Source organism: Numida meleagris, chromosome 2 (genome assembly GCF_002078875.1).
Source record: "Numida meleagris isolate 19003 breed g44 Domestic line chromosome 2, NumMel1.0, whole genome shotgun sequence".
In the NCBI taxonomy this organism is placed as follows: Eukaryota; Metazoa; Chordata; class Aves; order Galliformes; family Numididae; genus Numida; species Numida meleagris.
The window spans coordinates 54,222,484-54,249,717 of record NC_034410.1 but is presented as its reverse complement, the minus strand read 5'-3'; the positions used below and the strand labels follow the sequence as shown (position 1 = coordinate 54,249,717).

Genomic DNA, 27,234 nt, shown 5'->3' with positions numbered 1-27,234 from the left:
AGGGAATGTGACCACTGAGGATAAGGAAGAGGCTGAGGTTCTCAATGCCTTCTTTACATCTGTCTTTAATAGTCAAACCAGTTATCCTTGGGGTACTTTACTCTTTGATCTGGAAGTCTGTGATGGGGAGCAGAATAAACCCCCCACTATTCAGGTGGAGACAGTTAGGGACCTGCTCTGTCTAGACTGTCACAAGTCAATGAGGCCAGATGGGATTTACCCAGGGGTGCTGAGGGAGCTGGCAGAGGTGATGGCAAAGCCTCTTTCCACTATCTGTCATTGTTACTGGTCAACTGGAGAAGTCCCAGATGATGGGAGGCAGGGTCTAGATGCCTGTCAGCCTGACCTTGGTGCCTGGGAAGGTTATGGAACAGATCATCTTGAGTGAGATCACACGGCATGTGTGGAACAACCAGGGGATCAGGCCCAGCCAGTATGTGTTCATGAAAGGCAGGTTCTTGCTTGACCAACATCATCTCCTTCTGTGCTGGAGTGACCAGCGTGGTGGATGAGAGAAAGGCTGTGGATGTAGTTTACCTAGACTTCAGCATAGCCTTTGACACTGTCTCCCAGTGTATTCTCCTGGGGAAGCTGTCAGCCCATGGTTTGCTCAGGTATACTCTGTGCTGGATAAAGAACGGGCTGGAGGGCCAGGCACCGAGAGTGGTGGTGAATGGAGTTAAATCCAGCTGGCAACTGGTCATGAGTGGTGTTTCCCAGGGACTGGTATTGGTGCCCATCCTCTTTAATATCTTTATTGGTGATCTGGATGAGAGGATTGAGTGCACCCTCAGTAAGTTTGCAGATAACACCAAGCTGGGAGGGAGTGGTGATCTGCCTGAGGTAGGAGGGCCCTAAAGAGGAATCTGGACAGGCTGCATTGCTGGGCTGAGGCCAATGGTATGAAGTTCAGCAAGACCAACTGCCAGGTCCTGCACTTTGGCCACGACAATCCCATGTGATGCTACAGACTTGGGGTAGAGTGGCTGGAAGACTGTGTAGAGGAAACAGAACTGGGGGTATTGATCAGTGCTCAGCTGGATGTGATCCAGCAGTGTGCCCAGGCAGTCAGGAAGGCCAATGGCATCCTGGTTTGTGTGAGAAATAGTGTAGCCAGCAAGAGCAGGGAGGTGATTCTGCCCCTGTACTCAGCTCTGGTGGGGCCACACCTCGAGTACTGTGTTCACTTTTGGGCTCCTCACTGCAAGAAAGACACTGAGGCCCTGGAGCTCGTCCAGAGAAGGGCAACAAAGCTGGTGAGGGGACTGGAGCACAAGTCTGATGAAGAGTGGCTAAGGGAACTGGGATTGGCTTAGTCTGGAGAAGAGGAGGCTCAGAGGAGTCATTATTGCCCTCTACAACTACCTGAAGGGAGCTTGTGGTGAAGGGGCTTAGCCTCTTCTCCCACATAACTAGTGATAGGACTGGAGGGAATGGCCTCAAGTTGCGCTGGGGAAGTTCAGGTTGGATATTAGGAAAAACTTCTCCGAAAGGGTGGTCAGGCACTGGAACAGGCTGCCCTAGGAGGTGGTTGAGTCACCATCCCTGGAGGTTTTCAAGAAACGTGTTAATGTGGTACTAAGAAACATGGTTTAGTGGGCAACATTGGTGGTAGGTGGGTGATTGGACTAGATTTAGATTATGTTAGAGGTCTTTTCCAACCTAAATGATTCTATGATTTTGTGATTTCCCCGAAACCTAAAAAAATTAAGATTGTGTTTATTACATTGAGTTGATTTATTAAGCAACATTAAAAAAATTTAGTCATGTAAAGAAGTTCTTTACTAGGCCAGTACCATTTTCTTATTGTTATTCAGATATATTAGTTCTGAAAGACCCAACTCCGGTGCATCACTGGTTAACAGTATTCTCTGTATTCTCAGTGAATTATGAGGGGAGGAAAAAAAACGAAATTTTTAAGTTTTTATTAAAGCAGTCTTGAATAGCTCTAGGACACTACTTCATCAGTAATCCCTAACAGTCAGGACTTATGTGTTTGGGCTGTTTTAATTTAATTTCCTCTTTTTTTTTTTTTAACAGTTCTAGCTAGACAGCAGTGCAACTAAATGCCTCATTTGGGTTTTGCCATTTAAGCAGCACAGTCCAATATACTGCAGAGTCACTCTGTGTTCAGATAATTACTAGAAGAGACTCTGGTTTGGAAGAAGAGCAACTTGTGTGACAGCTTATGTAGTTTGTCAAAATATCTGTGTGTATAGCAATAAATCTCTGTAGCTAATTCTCTCAATTCATTATGCCTAGGTACTGCAAGGGTCTCACTACAGGGGATGATTCTACGAGTTTGCAGCAATTCTTAAGCATAGCCGGGTGAGTTAAGGTTGAACCTCTGTCCTTAACTCGGAATTTTCTTGCTTTTATGGGTTTTAAGTTATTCCAATTACACAGTAATATGTACACAATCAACATTGCAGAAGTGACTACTGATTTTTTTTATTTTTTTTATTTATACCCTCTGTTTTAGAAGACCCAACTTAACATACACCTGGGAGCTGAACTTCTTTTTTAAATAATGGAGAAAAAAAAGAACATCCCTTCTGTAAAAAAAACTGAGCTCTCTGAAAGAAAATTAGTGCGGGTCTTTAGAGTCAGTAGTCATTTTGAACTCTTCTGTCTAGAAGATGGCCACAAATTAAATAGAATAAAATCTTAATTAAAAAAAAAAAACACTAAGTGTATACTGCCTTGTATTATTCATAAGAATAGTGAGAAGTTGAGCAAATTTGGTGAGATTACAGATTTAGGTTAGCATGCAATTATGTAGCTTGATATCTGTTCATGAAGACCAACTTCATTATTGAGGATAGGTTCAGAAGCAAGTGCATGTGTGTTTGTACACCAAAGTCATTATTTTCCTCAATAATGGTATTTTATCTTGCTTTAAAGTCACTAGCACAGCTTCTCGTATTTCTTTTTTTCCCTTATTTTCCCTTTAAGAATACAGTCAGACATGTAACTGCTACTGAGCATAAATATTTCAATGAATCATAGGATCTACTCGTTCTGTGTGGAAGTATTGTGTTAGAGGTAAAACTTAAAACCTACAAATGCAAGAGCTCCGGCTGAAATGGTCCCATAAGATGCCTGTTGTGCTAAAATATTGCAGCACATCGCCGACTCTTGTGAGACTTCTTTGCAGTCCCTAGGCATAATGAGCTGAGGAGAGCATTTAGCTTTAAAGAAGCACCTGTAGAGGTATAAATGTAAGTTGCAAGAATGTGCATCTATCATCACTATATTTTTCAGCCTAATCTGTTTGGATGTCATAAATCTAGGTTTTTTTTTGATATCAGATTTGTTGCTATGTTGAAAGAAAGTGAGATAGAATTTTTAAAATGAATCCCACTGCATTTCTTACAAATATTTGATGTGCTGTACATACCCTTAACTTCATATAATATCTCTTACCTTAAAATTGTCTCTCTATTAAACTGCTGTTGCACAGATAAAAATAGCTGAATTATATAGAACATCTAAAAGGATCAGATGTCTCAAGTGTTAACCTTGTACTCTCTTCTTTCAAAAGGATTTTTGGATCCTGAAAAGAAGCTTTTTTCCCATCGGATATTATCAAGGGATGAATGTATTGATCCATTTTCTAAAACTGGGAATCTTAGGTATGTATGTGGGTCTTACGCATTGAACAAAACAGGACAAAGAGACAATACCTTCAGTTTAATAAAATTTACTCTCTCTGTAGTTCTGTGGCGATGGAAAAGCAAGGATGTGAATCAATGACTTTATTTTTCACTTATACTTTTTATTCTTGCAATAACTGTGTCTCAGGTTTTTGGATTGTGACCTTGTGTAATGACTTGTAATTAAAGAATTAAAGCATACCTCGATAGTTCAGTTATGTACACTTAATATTCAGGCTTTCAAAAGTGCTATGCATGTAGAAGCTTCTGTTGTGCAGTGATGTGGGTTTTTTTTCTTGTTTTTGAAATTCTTATTCTTTGAATTCATACTCTAGTCTAACCTCAGATTCTTAAAGAATTTCTTTTTCCAGAGAAACAGATGTTTGGTTTTTTTATAAAGCTAGATTAAAAATAATTCTGCGTTCCTCATCAGAGCATAGCAGACAAGAAGTTTTTCTCTTTTCTTGGTGTTTTCATATGCATGTGTCTTGATTACTGCACCTGCTCCTCCTGGTTGATATAAATACTAATACTGCTTTCTTTCTCTTGGATCGAATGAGTCCACTTTTTTAAAAAGTGTACTTATGTCTTTTTCTTACTTACAGGCAGTTGGTTTTGGTTTTATATTTTGTCAGTGTAAAATGTGAAAACTAGACAAATTTTTGTAATGTTTTATTCTTTTTGAAACTTGTTAGTTCTTGCTTCTGGCCTATGGGATAGGGATTTCAGAACAGCCCGTCCCTTTTTAATTAACTTTAATTAGTTTAAATACTGTATTTTAAATTTTTTGATTTTAATATAGCTAACTTTTCTTTTGTAAGTTCATCCACATCCTGCAGGCGTATCTATAACAAACAAAAAGTTCAGCAGTAGTATAAATTTCTAAACTGAATTCATTTTTACTGTTCTAACTATTTTGTTTCTTAGAGATCTCTTCCCATGTGGGGATTCCATGGTTTGTATCATCGATGACAGGGAGGATGTCTGGAAGTTTGCACCCAATTTGATAACCGTGAAGAAATACGTATACTTTCAGGGGATAGGCGATATTAATGCACCTCCTGGATCAAGAGAAATTCAAATGAAGAAGAAAAGTAATTATTTGTAATTCTTATGGATTTTTTTCATTTTTCAAGTATGATTGATTGTGTTGATTTCAGTACTCTCACTGTAGCACTCAGGTGTGTGATCTTAGGCTATTGTAGTTGACAGAGTGCTCCTGAAGCACATACAGAAGTAGCTTGGTAAAACTGGACTGTTTCTCAATAGATTTCCTTTTGGTGAGGCATTGGAACAGAAGTGGAGCTTTAGTGGTAGTGTTTTGGTTGATATGGCTGAGGAACTGTTGTAGTACTCTTACGGGGGAAGAAGTATTTGAAAGTCAGTATGTAAAACATTGTGTTTTTTTTTCTAGTTCAGCCAGGGGATTTTTTTTGTGTGTATGTGTTTATTATTTAATATGATAGATTCCCCTCCCCCCCCCCCCCTTATTGAGCTTGAAATATGGGATCTTTCTTTGACTAGTATCACTAGGTACAGGGCAGCAGGGACATGCACTCGGAAGAGGGACAAAGTAGGATGATTTCATCCTAGTCATTCATTCTTATTAATTCCTGATGAATATCTGAGTGCAACTGTTTGAATGTCTACAGTTTATTTATCTCCCTTTGTCTACAGGTATCTAATGAAGATGCATCCTAAAGCTTTTTCTGTTTTGAGTTTGTTACGCTTGCTTGTATTCCAGCAGCATCTCAAATTAATCTTGATCAGTATGTTTGTCTAGCTAACACATGTATATCTTTTCAACTCTAAAAATGCAGTTATTTTGGTTATGAAAATTAGGAAATACATGAAAGTGACGGAAATTTACAGAGGAAATTCTTGTAGTTGAGGTTCTGGGTTGGGGCCTTATTAAGTGAATTCTGCCCTGTATTGTTTTTTTTTCCTGCAGTAGCTTAATTTCTTCTGAGATGTAGTATGAAAGTCATGCTACAACATAAGTCCTTTTACTGTTTGCAGATTTGATAAATTACTTTTTAACTGTACTGATCATAAGTGATAATAATCTTACACAGCTTCTTTGGAAAGGTGAAGTTTGTTAATTCTAGTAGCAGTTGATAACTGAAATATCTTAGCACCTTGAAAAGTTTCGTTGTCTTTACTGAGCTTTGTGAAATCTAACTGCATGGTTCAGTTGTTTGCTTAAGTAAGAAGGAAACTTACTGAAAAAAAAATCCGAGAAAACATGTATATGCTATTTCTTTCTTTTGTATGTCTTAGTAAACCATTCTACTAAACCAGAGGCACAGGATTCAACAGTGACATTAGCGAAAGATGCTGATGAAGTGAAGAATGTTACCTGTACAGAAGAACAAAGCAATGGTCTCAAGAAAGCTGCAAAGGACGTGTGCACTGCAAATGGAAGCGCTTCTGTAAGCAGTGAAACACCTGCATGCGATTTGAGCTCTCATGGTAAAGTTAATACTCAGGACTCTTTAAATGATAGCACTGATCACAAAACAGACAGTGAGGTCACTAACAATTTGTCAAGTGCTGAGGAGTCTCAGATTTCTTCTGAACAAGTTGATAGAACTGTGTTAGAGAAGCAGCAAACTCCAGAGAAGACGATTGATTTGGACTTTGAACTGTCTAGTGACAGTGAAAGTGAAGGTGGATTGGATACTAGAAAGTCATCTACTTCTGTATCAGATAGTGAGAATGAGGAAAAGAGAAGCTGGAAGAAATCCAAACAACCTCTGCAGGATGAAAATCCACAACAAGGGAGTTTCACTGATGTGAATGAGAAAAAAGATGGTGAAGTGAATCATTCTGAGGGGACACAATCTCTACCAAGTGAAAATATTCTTGACAAAACTGATACTGATGTGCAAGAAGAGAGTGAACAGGAAAGCCTTTGTGATTTAGGAAATGGGTGTGCAGACAAGAAAGAAGCTGAAACAGAGTCTCAGAATAGTGAACAGTCTGGAATTACAATGGGTGAGTCCTTAGACCAGAGTATGGAGGAAGATGAGGAGGAGGATGATACAGATGATGATGACCATTTAATGCATCTTGAAGAGATCCTTGTGCGGGTTCACACTGATTATTATACCAAGTATGATAAATACTTGAAAAAGGAGATAGAGGAAATTCCAGACATCAGAAAAATAGTACCGGAACTGAAAAGTAAAGTTTTGGCGGATGTAACCATAATCTTTAGTGGACTCTACCCAACAAACTTCCCCATTGAAAAAACACGAGAACACTATCATGCTACAGCGCTTGGAGCTAAAATTGTTAAGAATCTGGTGCTGAGTGCTGATGATCCCGACAAAGCAACACATCTCATTGCAGCGAGGACAGGTAGGTTTAAAAAAAAAAAAAAAGGCTCAAGTTTTCTATCAGCTTTTTTTCTGTGACAACTCATTCATTGCTGTGGGCTGTTTCTGTATAAGCTACAGACTTTAATGCAACAGGGATTAGGATTTAAATTAATAAATTGATCTTAACGTCTAACCCAATTTATAATTTCTTTAACGTTTTTTCTTGCTGCTTTTTGATCGTGTGATTTGTTGAAAGGAACACCCTCTAAATTACCTTTTGTGTAGCATTTCCCATCTTCTTGGTTAAGAGTTGATGATACCAGGTTTGTGACTGTTACACATGTTAAGCAAAAGCTTTATGAACTTTTCTCTGTTACAAATATTAGTGATCTTGCACTAATGGTGTAGTGATGCTTTCCTTCTCTGTTTCTCAGATTTAACCTGAAATGGCTACGTTTCGCTTAGTATGGAATAAAAGTTATCTTAAGAGCCTGGAATTTGATGATATCCTGTCACTGTTCTCTGTCTGTAGTCTGTATGTTTTCCTCACGAACGTATGAGAGCTTAGCCTTAATTTCTACATCATTAAGTATTTTACAAAGCTAACTACTTTTACTTAGCTTTAGTAGATGAAGAATCTATTAAAGAAAAGAATGTGCTGTTGGCGAGCTTCAATGGAGGAACTAAGAGGCCATGACTTCCTTGCAGTATAAATTTGTGTGTCCTTTCACCTGAGGAGAATCCCTTACTGTTCACCTTAGAAGTTGCACAGGATCTAAGTATCTATTGAACGAATATATGACCATCTAAACTATGCAGTTTTACTTTTAGATTCCATCAGTATGCTGTGGTATGCCAATAAGCTATTTTTAATATATTAGCTTAAATAACAAAGTGTCTTTGCAAGGTTGGTGTAAACCTGCTTCACTTTGGTTATCTCACTGTAGAGCTCTAGTGACAAAATATTCAGATAGCCTTCCTAAATAAAAAAGCTATAGCAAAACTTTTTTTTTTATTTAGCAAAACTGTAGCAAAGAGAGCACTGAAATATTGATCTAGCGAAGTAATGTCGGGATAAAAACTGTACAGAAGTAACAAATCTGTATTAATTGTCCTGATGTAAGTAGAATAAACAACTTGAAAATTCAGAAAGTGGAATTAGTTTCACAGGGGTTAGCTGGGGTTCTGACTCATGAGGATATGACAGTTGAAGTAGCAAATGTTAAAAGAATATTTTAAAAGGTGGATGCATCAGTTGTGGGCTCTGGTTTTACTGTGGTTGCTGAACAGCTTTCTTAAAACTGTAGTAATAGCAGTGCTCTTTATCAGCAAAGCGTATGAAGCAGTGAAGCTTGTCATACTTCATTGGTGATGTGATAATTGTCGATACAATTTTCAAGTTTTTTCAATTTCAAATCATAAAATACCTTAATTTCAAGGTTGCTCTGTGTGACTTGCAGTAGGTGGTTCATGAAAGTAGTTGTACATTGGATGCAACTATTACGTGTTACATCAAATTGTTAGAATAAATGTACACGAATCCAACACCATCCTCTGTTCCTCACTTCTCTGGAGGAAAAACTGTTATTTGAGATTAGGTTAAGATGAACAGCAAGAGAAAATGAGAAGCAGTGGAAATTTTTTTTTGTCTTTGAAGCATCCAACAGGTTGGGAGTGGGGAGCAGTATATATGGATTGACAGATTGACAGTCTATGTTCTGTTTTTGGCGGGAGGGGGTTTAAGCAAATTCTTAGCTGCCTGCGCGTTCTTAGGGGTTGTCCACTGATGTAGAACTTAGTATAAACTATTTTACCTTTAGATTTTGATTATATTATTTTAGAGTATTTGAATCAAGGCTATTAGTATTTTTCACTGAGCAGTTTATATTTTCTGACTTTATGCCAAGACCTGGACTCTCTTACAGGATATTCTTGTGTCATTGCTGTTGTTCTTGATATTTAAAACTGGAAAATACATTCAAATATTGCAAGTGAATTAAAGCTAGAAATAGCAGGGATACTGCTATTCATGTATTGTTGGGCTGAAAAACTTTTATTGTCAGTAGTTACAAGCTGACCTGTGTCTTTAACTAAGAAAAATAATTGCATCGATTCAAAACAAGTAACTTGGCAGTCTTTTCTGCCTGGCAAGCAAAGCTATTGTCATCTCTCATTAGCACTCTGTAATTATTTCTGCAACAATGGCAGTGAGATAGGGATATTTAGAGTGACAGAACTATACTCTCCAATTTCTTTTAAGATTTTCATGGATTGGGTGTGGCTTTGGTTTTGTGTTGGAGAGGTTCATTTTGTTTTTTGAACTGAAGACCCCTCACACATTTGTTTAGGTTGGAATATTTTTTGCTGTATCATCCTAATTTCATGAGGGAATCTCTGAAATATAATCAGATTTTAAGGGTATAAATTGTGTCCTCTCACAGTTGGAGTTATGATAATTCAGCTGTCAACATAATTTTCATACTGATTCTTGTGTGGTTAGAAGGCAAATTAGGCAAGTCTTTATTTGCTGCAGGTAAGCCACACAAACAGAAACATCTGAAACTCTGGTTCCTATCTAATTGCTTGTGAAATGGTGGCGGGGAGCACATTCCTTCTTTAGCGTTATTTGCAAGCCTGTTTCTTCAGTGCTGAAATTAGACAAGTTGTGCCCTCTCCACCAGCACCACCCTGTATCTGGTTATGAAAGGTGACGGTGAAGCATAGCTGTCAGTATGGTGTTTCTGCATTACACCGCTAAGAATGGCAGACTTAGGACTCAGACCAAGCAAGTTAACCTACGTGATTATTCTTCATTAGTTGAGCATGTAAAGTGACATGTTCAGCACTTGTGGGCATGAGTAGTGCTAGCTTTTGAGTGATGAAGAGAGGAAGAATCAAAGAAAATATGAAGAGGAAGTCACTGTGAAACAGAGCACCCCCCCAGACTTGGAGGGTTGAGGGAAGGTTTTCTCACGTGTGACCATAGCATAACTACTCATTCCATATGCCAAGTTAATAGTTGCTATTTGGGGTTGTGTTGTATTAGGTGTGTTATGGGGCACTCGGGTATGTGACGGGGAAGGCCCTTCCTCATATGCTTGCTATTGGTTCACCTACTTTACTTGAACCGGTGACGTAAGAAGGAGAGGCTGTCCTTCTTTGTTTTCATAACAAAGGGCACAACAACTCCGTGTATGGCTTTTTGGAAGAGAGTGGCCAGAGCGGGATATTCAGTATGATTGGCCAGGGGCCTGCGTGAGCTTCTGGAACAGTCTAGTAAAAGATAAGATATAGTATATAGTTCTGCAGCTTTCAACAATAAATACCATTTTGCCGCTCATCATATTGATGTGTAAATGCGACGAGGTGGCTGGGGACGGAAAATAGTCCTTGCGGGCAAGGCGACAAGTTACAAACGGAATATCAGATGTGGTGATTTCCACAGGGTTGTATTTCCAGCATCCGTGCAGCCTATTGCAGTAAACAATTTAAGTTTCTTTGAGTCTGTATGTGCTTGCCTGTTTCTCTACAAAGAGGCAGATTGTTTCTTTGCAGATACAGATACTCCGAATTCTAAAAATAAATAAATCCTTGTTCTTAAGACAAAATTAAGATTCTGTTTTTGTTATATAGGGAAGAAAATACTATCTGCCTGGATTACGGACCATCTAATCAGCTTTCCTAAACCTGAGTGACTGAGAAAAGGCTACCATGTAGTTCTTCCCACTCTATTTATATGCCATGTAAATCTTATTTCATTTTTGTGAAACATCTGTTCTTTGATCTAAGCAATGGCGAACAGCACTGGATAATTAGCTACAGCCATACACACACACGTGACTAACCATTTGCCGTAACATTTCATAAATCTTGTTATTCCGAAAGTAATGCCTCCTGTTTATTATGTTGGCCTACAACGTCAGAGGCAGATGGTGGTGAGATGGCAGTAGAGGTTGAACCTTCCCAACAGTTTTCCATTACGTTTTGTTGCTGCGCGACAGATGGCAGCAGAGGGGCAGTCTGACAAAATGGCCTCTGACATGGAAGTGCGGGTGAAGCAAAGATGTGTCCCTGTACTCCTCCATGTGGGGAAAAATAGCACCCACTGACATTCATCAACACTTATGGAGACCAAACAGTGGATGTGAGCACAGGGAGGCAGTAGTTGGTGCATTTCAGCAGTGGCAACAGCGACAGTGGGTCGCTTGGACTGGTGCAGATTTTTACGAATGCAACGTGCAAACTGTTGTTTATTGCTGGCAAAAATAAATGTCTATGGTAGTTGCTGTGTTGAAAAATAGTGTTTTGTATGTGAGAATTTGCTCTGTCAAATAGTGTTATTCCACTCTTTGTATCTGTTGTAGTTTCCATGGAAGAAAATAGGAGGCATTACTTTCAGAGTGACCTACGTATATTCCTTCCTGAACAAATGGAAGATATTGTAGTTGATTTTTAAGAAGATAAAAGCTATTCAGGTCATTTGAAAATTACTCTGTTATGTAGAAATGGAAACACTTCAGTCTAGGCCCTCAACTTTTCTGTTCTTTTTCAAAATACATTCATTTTCTGCCTCTTCCCGTATTTTAAAAGCTATTTGGGAATCAATGCATTATTCTTAGTGGCTTAGCGTATGTTAACATTGTTTAAAATGCCAGTTGCTGTATGAGGTGTATCTCCTTTTATTCGTTCTCATCTACGTTCATAATGCTTATGGCTGAAACTAGCTTGGAGATGCTGAGAGGAAAGAGAAAGCTGCTAACTGATCACCTGGTTATAAGCTGCCCTCAGGGTACATTGACTTCCTTACGTTAGAATTTGAAGAGTCTTTTGAGAGTGTATCCTTAGTGTACTTTGGGTCACCCTGGAGCATTCTCGAACTTGCACACTGGATTCCTTTAGGATGAAGTTGAATTGGAAAGTGCAGCTGAATGAACAGTCAGAGGTATTTGGTCTCTGGGACCAGGCAGAACTAAGCCAAAACAGAATTCCATGAAAGCTGATGAGGTGCACATCTGTCCTCTAGCACCTGTTCTGCTATGTTGGGATGTGCTATTTGGTAATGAGAACACGGTCAAATATGCCATATAATATTTCTTGATCCTCACAAACATACAGCCTAAGTCTCATTTATCTTCTATGCTTAAGTGCCTTCATACTTTGTGTAAGCCAAGGTAAACTGCTCTAATAAAACTATCTTCTGAAGAATATCTGTAGAAGTTTATTGCAGTGTTGTGGGTGTTGATCAATTTATTAGTAATAAATTTAGTAGGAGGTGGTTGGCGGGGTTTTTGGTGATGTTTTCATGTTCTTGGTTTTTTATCGTTGCTTTGTTATTGTGTTTTCTTATTATTTTAACCTTTTGTTTGCAAGTTCAGTAGTAGAATTGGTCAATCCCTTCTCCAGGTTTGAAAATCTTCCCAATATTAAGTGCTTCCAGCTGTTTCTATAAAGGGTAGATGTGATGAATTTGAACCCTCGCTACTTTGTGTGAAAAGTCATGTATATCTTAACGTTTTTTGGAACAATTTTTGACTGGAATTTGAAGTAAAGAGATAAGTAAAGGAGAATAATGCAAAAGATTGTCCAGGAAACAAAAATTCTCTAGTGATTTTTAGCCAGCTGCATGATTCAGGTATTCATAGATGCATCAGAAGTACTGTTATTTGGGTAGATTAAAATCTGTTTTCTGGACTAATTGTTTCTCCTTGATAAGCACACTTCCAAAATGGAAAGTTAAACTCGTGAGAGAGGGAAGACAAGGCAAGGATATTAGATATTGCAGTACTATTTCTTCTATCCAGTTAAATTTGGTGTTCCACCAAATCTTGCTCAAAGAGCATCAAATGTATGAAATCTTGATTTCTTAAGATGCCGACTAGAAATAGAAGACAGCCTGTGAGATGACACAGTTGTATTACTTCATGCTATTTCCAGTATGCTGCGATAGGCAGCTGCACTTCAAAAATGGGGAGGAAACAGAAAAACTGCAAGTTGCAGTGCTGAGAAAGGTAAGACTTCTGGGTGTAGGGAGTTGGGTTTGGTTACACACTGCTGTTCACGTCACCAAGTTTATCTTAATGCAGCACTGGATAATGGCTTACATCTGTCACAACTAATGCTGCTGTTTCAGGACTGTAAGTTTTTCTTTTAATTGTGCCTTTTTGGTTTTTTTGTGTTTATGGTTTTCATTACAATCCTGTTGACTAGAAGAGAAATTTTTGTGGAACCTCAGTATATGTCTAGTATGAAACAATCAGATATGCACAAATGCAGAATGTGTATGTGTATGGAAGGGGCAAAAAGATGAAATAGCTGGCAATACAAAAATTTCAGTTCTAGGAATATCTTGAGGAAGCTGTCTTCTCACATACAGCTTCACCTCATTACATCTGTTAAGTATTTAGTGGTTATGTTTTGGTTCCTCCTGATGCAGTTCAACAGTAGCAGCAGTATCTTGAGTTGGAGTAATAGGTGTGTAACAGAAGCAGAAAAGCTTTTATTCAGATGTTCCAAGCATGATCCATGTTTACCACAACTCTGGTTAACTGTTCTGTATACTTACTACAGAAATCACACTCATGTTGCTGTTCCACAAGGGTTGCTCTGAAGATAAGTCCTCTTTTACTACGTTTGCCGACAACATCTGTTGGGAACCATTAGGTCATGGCCTGAACCAGTGATTGAGTACTTTGTGAAGGGGCGTAGCCAGCCCTGGGAGCACAGGTGGAAGCAGTTCACCTGTGTGACTGGAAGGGATGGAGGCAGGGCCTACCCCTCCCTAACCTTATGTAAGGGCTGGCAGCCACAAGGGAAGCGTCTCTACTCAGAGATCGCCTTCTTTGGAGTGTTAGGTGAGCCCTGATTCTTGGAAAGGGGTAAGCAGTTCCTTCTTTATTACCAGATTGTGACCTCTACCTTTCTTGGGTGATCAGAAGCTGATTTAAAGCAGCTATATCTCCTACTGCCTATCCTTCCAACATCAGAATTGGATGTTGGTGGTATGGCAATAGAGGTTGAATCTTCTCACCAGTATTCTGTTATGTTTTGTGGCCGTGTGACAGATGGCAGCAGAGGGGCAATCTGACAAAGTGGCATCTGACATGGAAGTGTGTATGAAGCAGGGGTGTGCAATTTAATTCCTCCATGCAGAAAAAATTACGCCCATTGACATTCATGGATGTTTGCTGAATGTTTCTGGAGACCAAACAGTGGATGTGAGCGCGGTGAGGCAGTGGGTGGTGTGTTTCAGCAGTGGTGACAGTGACGTGAAAGACAACTTATGGTTCTGGACAGCCATGTGGATTTTCATGAGCGCGACATACAGGTTCTTGTTCATAGCTGATGAAAATGCATAGGTAATGGTGGTGACTATATTGAACGGTAGTGTTTTGTAGCTGAGAATTTGCTCAATCAAATAGTGTTATTCCACTCTTTGTATCTGTTGTAGTTTCCATGGAAATAAATAAGAAGCATTACTTTCAGAGTGACCTATGTACACTGTGTTCAGTCAGCTCCAGAGTTGTTATATGAGTAACAGCATAGCTAGTCATGTCTAATATTTGATTCAGTATTGAAGACTGGGCACAAACACCTAAACATCCAACGAGTGTCTTGGTTTTGTTGTTTTTCTTGAAATGTTTATGTTTATGAACCTGATTTCAATACCATTTCTATAATAGCTCTTGTCTTGCCTCTTTGTTTGTGTTATATAGGTCGCTCTGAAATTCTAAGAAATTCTCAACTATAAAATACTCTGTAGTATGAAGATACTACAGTTCAGGGTGAAGCACACAGATAAAAGATCAGAATCTTTGTTTTTTTTTTTCCTATAGCTTATATATTTAACAACTTCTTAGCAAGTTTCTAACTTTATCTCCAAATATTAAGTCCTTCTGTAGACCTCTGATAAATGCTGAAACAAATACCACTGTTTATTTATTTATTTGCTTATCTGTCTACCCCCTAGTCAAACAGAAGGAAGAAATACATTCTTGAAATGTTTGGACAGCCAGACTATACTTCAGGGTTAATTTCATCTTTTATTTTATTGGCTTGTTTTTAGTCATTGGTTCTGAAGCTTCTTGGCAAAGATCTGTTGCAACGTTACGGAGTTACTTTTATGCTGGCTTCTCTTGAGGATGCAATTTGTGATCAGTTGTTGCTTACACACTACAATGTGGATGGTTTTATATGGACTTTGTGCTAGCCATGTGTAACTTCACATTTGTTGTTCCCCTCTGGCACTAAATAATCTACTTGTCTGCTTTGGCCTTGCTTGTGTAAAATAGATTGAGTGGGTGGATGGCTGTTAAATGGCACTGCATTGTACTATACAATGGTAGTGTGTAGGGGAGTTTGCGTGAGAAAGTTTGTGTGCTAAGTTAGTTCTAGTCTTTAGCAATGTTGAAGAGCCATTGCTGTTTAGATTCTGACAAATATAAGTGAAGGAGATGAAATGCAAAACTTTAGGTTTTTTATTTAGTTAACGTAGAAATGTGGAGACTTTCCATACAGATTAATTTTAGAATACTTCCACTGTGCCAGTTCCCCATGCAGATTGAGTTGGACTGTATCACATGTTATGCAGAGTCTCACTTGTATTAGTTAGAATTGTTTTCCTGGAGTTTTTTTTAATTGCTTATTTAAGGTTTGGTGGCAAAAAATGTTTCTCATAAATGAGTTTGTACTTAAAACTGTCTTGTGTATATACCTGGGAACGCTGTAATGTTATGTTTGACTTCATAATAGGCACAGAAAAAGTACGACAAGCTCAGGACTGCAAAGACCTCCATGTTGTAAATCCTGACTGGCTGTGGAGCTGCCTGGAGCGCTGGGACAAGGTTGAGGAACAGCTGTTTCCCTTGAAGGATGACTACATCAAAACTCACAGGTAAATGCAAGTTTGAGGGAGCAGAGAGTATGAAAACAGATTATTCAGACCAGTTTCTGACAAGCCCAGTATCTTGTATAATGCTTACAGGTTTTATGAAAACTGTTTTTGTCTATTTCTATGATGTTTAAACTGAAAATTACTAATGAGAGACAGTCCTGCAACTAGCAGCTTTAGGAGAAAACAGTGGTATCATTAGTTTCTTTGGCAGTTTTTGTTAGCCACTTCAGCTGGAGCAGTTGACCTTGTTAGCTCACTTATGTAACACAGTGAATGCCAGCAAGGTTTAGGAGCACTCATGCTGACAAATGACGGAATAAAATCTACCATATTCTCCCATAACATGAGAAATTGATAAAGTATTGCATTTTTTCCTGACGCTTGGTAATGAGAAATAAGAGATGAGGCAAGAGTGGGGAGCAAAATCGGAGAGAGGGAATATGTGAAGATAACAAAAACTGGAAGAAGGGTAGTAGTGAGGGAACAAGAAGTTTGGAGATAATAGGATATGTTGAAGGAGAAGGGGTTAAAAATTATGCATGCGCTTGAATGCCACCAATTGAAGGAACAGCTATACTAACACAGAGGAGGCCAAAAGGCAGACCTATTGAGGAAAATAACAGGACTAAAATAACTTGCAACAGCGTACTGTAGAGCTAGCTTCAGCTTCTTGGCTTGGTCAATTTAGATAAACTTGCGTCAATAGCAGCTTGCAAGCCTATCAGAGGACCTTCCTTTCTAGGTTTAAACAGGAAGGGGCATTGCGTATTGGATTTTTGGTGTTAAAATGATGCTGGTGTGATTGAATGACTGATCAAGTTAGAGATTTCCTTTTTGAGGGCAAAATGTGCCTGTGTAATCACCTCATACACACCAAAGACAGCAAAGGCAGAAACACTGAGAGTAAGGTCACTTATCAGATGGGAGACTAGAACATTTTGTTTTTGAAAAGTGCTATCAGATTACTTAATCAAATTGAAAGATATATTTCTACTAGAAAACTTGGTGTCTGCCAGTAATCAGGACAGTGACTTGCTTGCATAATTTTTTTGTCTAGGTAGGTGAATGTGGGACTTTCTACCCATTTTAGCCAACAGCATCCTGGGCTGCATCAAAAAAGAAGTGGCCAGCAGGGAGAGAGAGATGATTGTCCCCCTCTGCTTTGTCCTTACAAGCCCTATCTGGAGTACTGTGTCCAAGCCTGGAGTGCCGAGTACAGGAAGAATGTAGAGGTGCTAGAGTGGCTCTGAAGGAGGGCCACAAAGATGATCAAAGGGCTGGAGCGCCTCTCATATGAAGAAGGAGAGGGAGTTGGGCTTGTTTAAGTTGGAGAAGAGAAGGCTCTGGGGAAACCTCATTGTGGCCTTTCAGTACTTGAAGGGAGCTTGCACAGGAGGGGGACTGACTTTTTACACAGTTTGATACTGAAAGGACAAGGGGGAATGGCTCTGAACTAAAAGGGGGTAGATCGAGGTTAGATGTTAGGAAACTTTTTTTTTTTTTTTTGCTCAGAAGGTAATGAGGTACAGGAACAGGTTGCCCAGAGAGGTTGTGGATGCCCCATTTCAGGAGGCATTCAAGGCAAGGTTGGAGGGGATTCTGGGAAGCCTGATCTAGTGGTTGGCAATCCTGCTCATGGCAGGGGGGTTGGAACTAGATGATCTTTAAGGTCCCATCCAACCTAAGCCACTCTATGATTTTTCAGATTTTATTTTTCCATTTCATGGAAACATGATGATTTTTCCCACTTTATTTCAAGTAAAATATATTTTAACTTCGTATGTTTTCCCCTAAATTTCAGTGAGTTACACATTTAGCTTAATGCAAATAGAATCATAGAATTAGCTAGGTTGGAAAAGACCTACAGGATCACCTAGTCCAACGATCCACCTACCATCAACAACCCCATTAAACTATGTCTCCCAACGCTATATCTAAACGTTTCTTGAACACCTCCAGGGACGGTGACTCCTCCACCTCCCTGGGCAGCCCGTTCCAGTGCCTGACCACTCTTTCAGAAAAGTAGTATTTCCTAATGTCCAGCCTGAATCTCCCCTGGTGCAACTTGAGGCCATTCCTCCTCGTCCTGTCACTAGTTACAAGAGAGAAGAGGCCGACCCCCAGCTCACTACAACCTCCCTTCAGGTAGTTATAGAGAGCGATGACGTCTCCCCTGAGCCTTCTCCAGATTGAACAATCCCAGCTCCCTCAGCTGCTCCTCATAAGGCCTGTGCTCCAGACCCCTCACCAGCTTTGTCGCCCTCCTCTGAACACGCTCCAGGGCCTCAATGTCTTTTTTGCAGTGAGGGTCCCAAAACTGGACACAGTACTCAAGGTGGGGCCTCACTAGGGCTGAGTACAGAGGAAGAATGACTTCCCTACTCCTACTGGCAACACTTTATAATAAATACTTTATTAACCATACTTCTGCAACTTCTTTAGAAAAGATTTTCTCCTTAATGAAGCTTTCTAAAATAATTACTGAAAAAAACACTTAGAAACTAGAAGAAATATGAAAGCTGAGGAAAATATTTGTATATAAATGAGCTTAAGAATAGGAAAAAGTTTAAGTAAACTTGGAATTGGTTGATCTTAAATACTGAACTTACAACCAGATTACTTCAGGAATATGGTCCATAAAAGCATATATTTTGTTGCTCTTCTAATAGTTGTTGCAATATAGTGTAATTGGCTTTTTGCAGCATTTGTTTCGTAGTGCAAAATGCATGCTATTTTATCTGACATCGTTGATTCTTAATGATTCAATTTGCTTCCTTTTCTTGTGGCACTTAATCTTAATTGGATAGTTTGCTGTTAGTTATTCCCGCAGACTAATATCAATATTTGTTAATACTTCTAAAATGTTATAAAATGCAGCAGAGTAATCAGATATGGTTTAAAATATTAACAAATGAATTCGGAGAATTCACAAATTAATGCTGTGTGTTTTGTCTCAGAGCCATGTTGAAGTGCAAATGCTAAGACGGCACAGTAGCATACTTTTCTCTTTGTTAAATGTGTGCAGGTTGTTATTCTGTTAGTGTAGCTGTTTCCACATGGAAGCAATTTCAGTAACCTTAAGACAACATTTAGGACATGTAATATTTTATATTTTCTAACAATGTTAAGTATGAAATCGCTTGTCCTTGCATTTCTGTTTTTAAATTCAGCGAGACTTTTAATGGAGGGGGGAAGGGAATGTTTCCTCAGAAATCTTGTAAAACATTGTTTGTTTGCTTGTACCCCTTCTATAGGGAAAAAAAGAATACCATTTCTTACATTCTGCTTAGGTAGTCTATTTAAATTTAAAGCAGTTTTTTTTTAATTTCATCCAACAGAGAAAATAGCCCTGCCACGTTTCCTGATACACGCAGCACATTTCAGACAGCTCTGTTTCACCCAACACCCATCCATCCCAAGTCTCAACCCGGTCCTGAAGTTCGACTTTATGATCCTAACACTGGAAAGCTAATCAGGAAAGGCTCTCAAACATCTGGCCAGTCTATGTACATCCAGTCTCCAGCTCCTCCCATCACCTTACCAGTCCATGGTGAACACTCATCCTTCAGGTACGTAAGGCATAGCTATGAGTCACTTCAACTGTATTTTCAGATGTCATAGGAAATTTAACTGATTTTCTTTGCTTTTGATCACATTATTATCTTTCCTTCAGTTTTCTATTTTCTAAAAAAATAGACTTTTTAAACAGTTAGCTGAAGGAAATGAAAGGAGAATAGTCAGCTGAAGTGAAATCAGGATCCTAGAATTGTAGGTGCTTTTTGTGCTTCATATATGTATATAGAAACTTTAAGAAATAAATGCAGTGTGTAGCTTGTGTGCTCTGTGTTTGGGGGGGGAGTTGGTTTATTTTTCTCTGTGAAATATATCTAATGGGACTTGGGTTTTGTTGGTTTAAAAGAAAAAAATTGTCTTCCTCGTCTAACAATTACTTCAGATGTTATAAGCTTCTGTTTTGAAGAATATTAGTGGTAGAAGAGGACTGCAGCTAATTGAGTTTTATTTAATATAGCCATATGACTAAGTACTAGTTAGTAATCCTAGCAGCACTAAATCAAGATATTGGAAGCAGGAGGAGGCCTGCTCTTTGAAGTATAAGGCTAGCATCTGGACTTTGTCAAAACTTGTGGATTTGGTTAACCAACAAAAATGACATTTCTTTCTTACGGATGCATAAAATATTTGAAATGTATTCCTAAGTACCTGTGTAAGACACCTTATTTTCTGGCATGCTAACAGTTTAGCACATCTTCTTGACTCCAGTAGTAAAGAAGTATCCAGCTGTACGCCAAGCACTTATCTTTGCAAAATGTGATCAAAATTCCTTTGTACAGTGTGATCGGAGTAAAACAGTTGCTATAAAACTATTCAGTTTATCAATCAACTACAAAAATACAATAATTAATGCGAAGTTCTCTACCTTACCCCGTGCCCTTTAAGGTGTATCTCTTCTAAACTTTCTATAACTGTTGCTAAATTATTTTGGCCTATTTGGTTGGGTTTTTTGTTTTCTTTTCTTCATGTTTTTATAGACTTTGCTTATTTCTGCTTTATTGTTTCTGGGAACACAAGGGGCTTTTTGAGTCTCTTGTTTGTGGAGACATCATGTTTCCAGCTCTTTTCCAACTGCCTTTGAAGTCTATATTTCACAATGATATGTTAAATGAACAGGAAGAAATTTAAAGAATCATAGATTCACTAAGATTGGAAAAGACCTCCTAGATCATCCAGTCTGACCATCCACCTATCACCAGTATTTCCCACTAAACCATGTTCCTCAGTACAACATCTAAATGTTTCTTGAACATCTCCAGGGTCGGTGACTCCATCACCTCCCAGGGCAGACTGTTTGAGTGCCTGACCACTCTTTTGGAGAAGTTTTTCCTAACATCCAGCCTGAATCTCCTCTTGTGCGACTTGAGGCCATTCCCTCTAGTCCTATTGCTAGTTAAGGAGGAAAAGAGACCGACTCCCACCTCACCACAACCTCCCTTCGGGTAGTTGTAGAGGGCAATAAGGTCTCCCCTGATCCTCCTCCAGACAAAATAATCCCAGCTACCTCAGCCACTCCTCATAGGACTTTTGCTCCAGACCCCTCATCAGCTTCACTGCCCTTCTCTGAACGCACTCCAGGACCTCAATGTCTTAACTGTAGTGAGGGTCCCAAAACTGAACACAGTACTCGAAGTGCAGCCTCACCAGAGCTGAGTACAGAGGGGTAATCTTTTCCGTACTCCTACTGGCAACACTATTTCTGATACAAGCCAGGATGCCATTGGCCTTCTTGGCCACCTGGGCACACTGCTGGCTCATGTTCAGCCAAGCATTGACCAATGCCATCAGGTCCATTTCCTCTACACAGTCTTCCAGCTACTCTGTCCCAAGCCTGTAGCATTGTATGGGATTGTTGTGGCCAAAGTGCAGGACTAAAAGCAGTTAGTCTTGTTGAACTTGAACCCATTGGCCTCAGTCAAGCAACTCAGCCTGACCAGATCCCTCTGTAGGGCCTTCCTACCAACCTGCAGATCAACATTTCCTGCCAACTTGATGTCATCTGCAGAGAACACCAAGTATGTATATGTACTGTGAATGTATCTTGAGAAGCTGAAAAGCTTCTGGCTCTTGTTTGTCAGTTCTTGTGGAAAGGAGGTTGTCTAGAAATATTGTCAATAGGGTTGTATATATATATAGTTGTCATGACACTTCCAAGATGGCTTATGTTGATATTAATAATTCAGTGCTTTATAAAGTAAAGGTTTTGATGCTCATTCTGTTTGTCAACAACTTAAAGGTTATGTCCATGCTTCTACCTTTTTTTCTTTAACACAGAGGTTTTTCATTTAATCATCTAATGGGAAAATTTAGAAACAGAATCATAAATAATGAGATGTTTTGAGTTTGGAGGGACCTTAAAAATCAACTGTTATCTTAGTCAAGTTTCTCAGAGCCCTGGATAGTTAATAAGGTTGCAGTGGGATAGTATCTCCTTCCCGCTCCCTTGTTTTATTTCATTTCAGCACTTTTGACTGCCAGTGCTCAGGGCTGAGGTAGTTTAAGAAAGTTAATCAAGGAATCATAGAATGGTTTGGGTTGGAAGGGACCTTTAAGATCATCTAGTTCCAGCCCCCTGCTATAGGGAGGGTTACCTCCCTCTAGACCAGGTTGCTCAAAGCCCCGTCCAGCCTGGCCTTGAACGCCTCGAGGGAGGGGGTATCCACAACCTCTCTGGGCAACCTGTTCCAGTGTCTCACTACCCTCACAGTAATCAATTTCTTCCTAATGTCTAGTCTAAATCTACCCTCTTTCAGTTTAAAGCCATTTCCCCTCATCCTATTTCTACGTGCCCCAGAAGTCCCTCCCCAGCTTTCCTGTACGTCCCCTTCGGGTACTGGAAGGCTGCTAGAAGGTTCCCCCAGGAGCCTTCTCTTGTCCAGGCTGAAGAGCCCCAACTCTTTCAGCCTATTCCCATAGCAGAGGTGCTCCAGCCCTTTGATAACCTTCGAGGCCTTCTCGTGTTGGCAAATAATCAGTATTTTCACTGTCATTTCCTGATAATTTGGTTCCAGTGGTAGAATTACTCAGTTGTCAACAGTGATCCCTGAATTGGGGCGTCTTTTTTTTTCCTGAGATGATTCATCTATCTTTAGTTATAAGGAATAACTTTATAAAGGCTGAGGAGATCAGTCACCAAATACTATTTTAAGTAATTTTAAAGGATAGAACATATGGTGTAGGCACCAAGGCTGTAAACAAGTAACAAAAAGCTGAGTATGAACAGTTTAGCTATGTTTTAACTGAGCAAGAGCTGAGGCAGAAGTACTGCCATCATTTCCTTTCTTTTTGAAGTATTAATGATAGCTTAAATTGCCTATGAAGCTTCTTTAAAAAAGACTTAGTGTAATACTTAAGAGAGATGATGTTACAGCAGTTTTTTTTCATAGAGAGCAATGCATTTTGTGTCATCGCAGGCTTTATTTACTGTTTTTTTTCTAATGTTGCAGATATGATTTTTTTGAATTTAAACACAGATGTTAATACTTTCAATTGCTTCTGTTGTGGGCGTGTAGTTAAAGCCTGCAGTCATGTTCTCTGTTAATTTCCAAAAATTTCACTGGATTCTGAATTTCAGACAACAGGCAACAACAGAGTTCTTCTGATGTGCAGTGAAACCATTGAAGAAATGAATAGTAGTCACCTATGTTATAGTAGTAATATTTGGTGTTTTACTCTAAAAACAGACTTTTGAAAATAATTAGTTGCAAGACTGCTTACTAAGAAGCGCTCTGAGTTATCTGAATAAAATTTCCTGTTCTTGCTTTTTAGTTTTAGATTCAACATTCTTGTTTAAGTTGAATTCTGCAAAGAAAATAACTTAAAATGGGATATGAATAGTTGAAATATCTACAAACTTTATCATGAAATCATCACCAGTGAACTACACATTTCTTTTAACTTAGTTGACGTTTTGTGTGGTAGATGTAGATTTGGACATTGTGCTCATTTCTGTGAGACTTAAACACCTGCTTTTTATCATGGCTGTTGCAGTCTAAGTAGGGGGACAGCAAAGAATTAGTGTTTGTACTGGAAATTAGTGGAATGCTTCTTGATTGTTCCCAACAGCTGGCAGTTGATCTATTTTTCCTGTTTGAGATCAGCAAGGATGCCTTTTTTTTTAATAGCTTGTGTAAGAGGTTTAGCAGCGCATATCTATCTCAACGATTTGCACTTTCATAATAGGAAGAGTATTCTTCTAAAAGTATGGGAAATACTAAAGTGTTTACAGCTTGTGAGGTGTATAATTTAGTGTTATCCATGAAAAGAAATGTAAGTGGCTTCTTGCAATATTTTTTCTATAATGTAGTCCAAGTTACAAAATTTCATGTCTAATTTGCATGCTCAGTATTACAGTTTTTCTTACCTAATGTTATCAATCTTGACAACAAAAACACAAACTACCAAATTGAGTGATGAATGAGATTTCAAATTTTTTTAACCTTTTCATGAGAATGCTGTTCTAACTCTTGGACTCAGGGCTCTATCAGCAGAAATATTAAGATCCATATTATTTCCACAACTGTTGAACCCAGCCTTCTTGTGGAGTTCTAATGCGTGTGTATGTAGCTATGCCTATAAGACTAGCAAGTACCAACTAACCTATGCAGGGTTGGTTTTTTTGTTTTTTTTTTTTACTTCTAAGAGAGCGGTCATAAATCTCATCTGGTAAGAAATGTAAATTTGTCCATTTGTATGTTCTTAAATCACAATCTACGTAACAAATGAAAATGTAAATCTTGATAAATGCCTTTGATAAAATAAAAGTGGTTGTAACAAAGCTCAAAGAAGTGTTTGTTTTATATTGCTTTTTGAAGTACTTTCTTATGTAGTATTTCTTACCTAGTAGCTGGAAAATAATGGAAAAAAATATGAGAGAAGCATTTAAAAGCTGCTAATATCGTTATTTACAGCTAATCTCTGTGTGTATAATGTGATCGAGCATGATCTCACCTTGTATTCTTGATTGTTTTAACCAGTGGTGGAGTCTTCCAAGACTAACCTGAGACTTATATTATTGCTGCATGTTATTGCTCCAGAGTAAACAATTTAATAGCTCTTGGATGCAGTATCTCCCAAATTAAACTGTCAATACAGATTTCATTCAATAAGGATGCAAAATAGTACCTGCCTTTGCCAACATTTGAGGTGAGGGTGATGTTCTCCAAAGTATTCAAAGTATATAAACAAGAATACAATGATGCAGAAAACTGCAAAAGGAGTTCTGTCGTCGGTATGATTCAGCATTCTTAAATAGACTAGATTTTTTTTTTCTTGACTAAAAAATCTGCTTGGATGCCTGCCTGCTACATATAATACATATAATATACATAAGTATATGATTCCTGACATAGTCCAGCTTAATACAGTTGGGTAAGAGGCTTATGTCTTTCATTTTGCCATTCACTGCTTTACAAGGAACGTAAATAGCATCACTACCTTTCTCTTGGATAGGGTAACTATTAAAAAGATACAGAAAGTGTATTACTAAATACCCTTTTGGCAAATACAGTGGAATACTGTATATTTTTTACTCTTAATAATGAAAATGATTGCCCAAGCAGAGGAATTTAATACTCAAAAAGTGTGTAGTCTTAAATGAAAAGTTTTCATTTGGGGGGAGGGATACAACTGTTAAATTGTAATTAAAAATTCTTAACAGGAAAAAGAGTTTAGTTCATTCATTTCCACAACATCTAAGTCATTTCTTTTTTTTTCCTAGGAAATTTTAGTCTAGAGACAAAATGCAAGGACTCTTAATTTTTGCTGTGTCACTGAGTAGTGTTGAGTTGTTGTGCATCTTCTGTAGCATGCAATGCAATTCATGGCAAAAAAGCCATTTACTTGAGCTTCTCCCTCCCTCCACATTCTCCCCCCACCCCCCCAATTTAAAATATGAATTCACATGTCCTGTACCTGTCCATGGCCATTGACAGGAAGGAGGCACATAATTTAGGAAATATAAGTCCTCAAAAGGAGTTGTATCAATAGCTTCTGACTGTATGAAATACTGATGTTGAAAAAACTCTTCATATTTATATGGCATTCTCATGAAGCTGTTAAATTCATGATAGGATAAATGATTTTCTAGAACCTCATGTGACTGAATTTACGTAATTTTAAGGCATATTTGGCTGTGGGGTGGATTTTTTTTTTGCATAGAGCTGGTTATCATGCTCTAAAGCTGTTTCTTGAAAATGCGGGCTTGATAAGGAGCAGCCATGCTGCGCTGAATCTTGTCAGCAGGCACTGCGCTGTATCCTTTCTGAATTGCCATCACTGTCATACACAGCTTGATACTGGTGTCTCACCTAGTGGCTACAGCTCAAAACAGCTTGAGATTTCAGATACACAGCTGCTTTTAAACTTTGTGCTAACTATTCTCCACACATATACTCTTTTAGCTAGCATAAGGAATTTGTGACGCAGGGGCTCTTTCTGACTGTGAGATCTTTAAATATGACCCTGGGGGGTGCTGAGCTGCTATGATGTGTTTCAGGAGGTTAATGTGATGATGAACTTGATATTTGTAGGTAAACATTCCACAAAGCAGTTATAGCTTCTGCAAGTATTAATTAGATAGGTAATAACGGAGGAAGAAAAGTTACCTCAGAAAGATGGATGTCTGTTGCTGTTCTAGTTATTGCCAAGCATTTTATACTGTAATATAGCAATTCCCATGAAGTTATTGTTTTATCCGTTCTGATTAATATTTTGTCATTTCTTTTTGTACCTGCATGTATGGTTAAATACTGTAACTAAGGAGATAATACTATTCAAGTTGAAAGTACTGGCATATCTAAATGCAGTAGCCCCCCCCAAAATGTTCTGTTTTGCATCTTATACAGTCTTAGCATCTGGGAAGTACTTAAAGGTTGAGGCCACAGAAATGAGCTTTCTAACTGCAGATCTCTTGTCTGGGAGGTTGAGAACTAGAAAAGTATGCTTTAAGACTGAAGAATACAAACACAATATAGAATAAGGAGAGAGATAAGAGTAGAATATAAGAGCTGTTTCATAAATGATAAATGTGTCAAATGAAGGACAAACTTTGAGCACCAACCTTGAAGTATTTTTAAGGGCAGCACATCTCCAGCTAATGAAGCTCTTAATTTCCTGACAGGTTTGATGTTTACAAGAACAATGGGAAGACAAGAGAGTAAATATGGTGTGAAAATAAGACATTAGGCTATAAGACTGAAAATGAAAGCAGTGTTATTGAAAGACTTGATCTTTCTTTCTGTTGAGTTGATGAACATCAAAGCTTTTTAAATGAAGTTATACATATTCAGTCATAAACTGTATATAGGATTTTATTTCTAGACAAGTTATAAACCCAGTAAATCTTTCTTATGTGAGACGCATGAAATTTTTCAGAGTTGTTCAACCACACCAGCAGCCGATCTTTGAAGAAGAGCTACCAGTGACTGAAAATGAAGAGCAGCCTGGTCCATCTAAGCGGAAACGCCAGCCAAGTATGTCTGAGACAATGCCCCTGTACACCCTATGTAAAGAGGATTTAGAGAGTATGGATAAAGAGGTGAGCTTAACTAATTCTGACAGGTTTCTAACGAAATGATTATTAGTTATGCATAACACCCTAATTTCTGTTAAATTATGCATGTATGTGAACTGACCTTGTGTGCCTCTGCAGTAATGTGAAATAAAAGCTGTAGCAGACTAAGAAGTACAGTTTAGTTTAAAATGGGAATTATGTTCTGCAAGGCAAGATCCAGTTCAGGGATTGAGTTCTCATGCATGTAAGGAGGCCATGAAAGCAGATCTTTGTTTTAGT

The 27,234-nt window shown here is 38.6% G+C and overlaps 1 protein-coding gene across 1 annotated transcript in view; it reads left to right on the top strand.

Annotated features, from left to right (window-relative positions):
- CTDP1 (CTD phosphatase subunit 1) overlaps window positions 1–27,234 on the top strand; it is a 104,770-nt gene that overhangs the window by 19,534 nt on the left and 58,002 nt on the right. Inside the window, exons 6-11 of the mRNA XM_021387559.1 lie at window positions 3,545–3,635; window positions 4,584–4,750; window positions 5,937–7,019; window positions 15,728–15,869; window positions 19,208–19,438; window positions 26,817–26,979. Of these exons, the coding sequence (XP_021243234.1) occupies window positions 3,545–3,635; window positions 4,584–4,750; window positions 5,937–7,019; window positions 15,728–15,869; window positions 19,208–19,438; window positions 26,817–26,979 (1,877 nt within the window). The remainder of the gene's footprint in view (window positions 1–3,544; window positions 3,636–4,583; window positions 4,751–5,936; window positions 7,020–15,727; window positions 15,870–19,207; window positions 19,439–26,816; window positions 26,980–27,234) is intronic.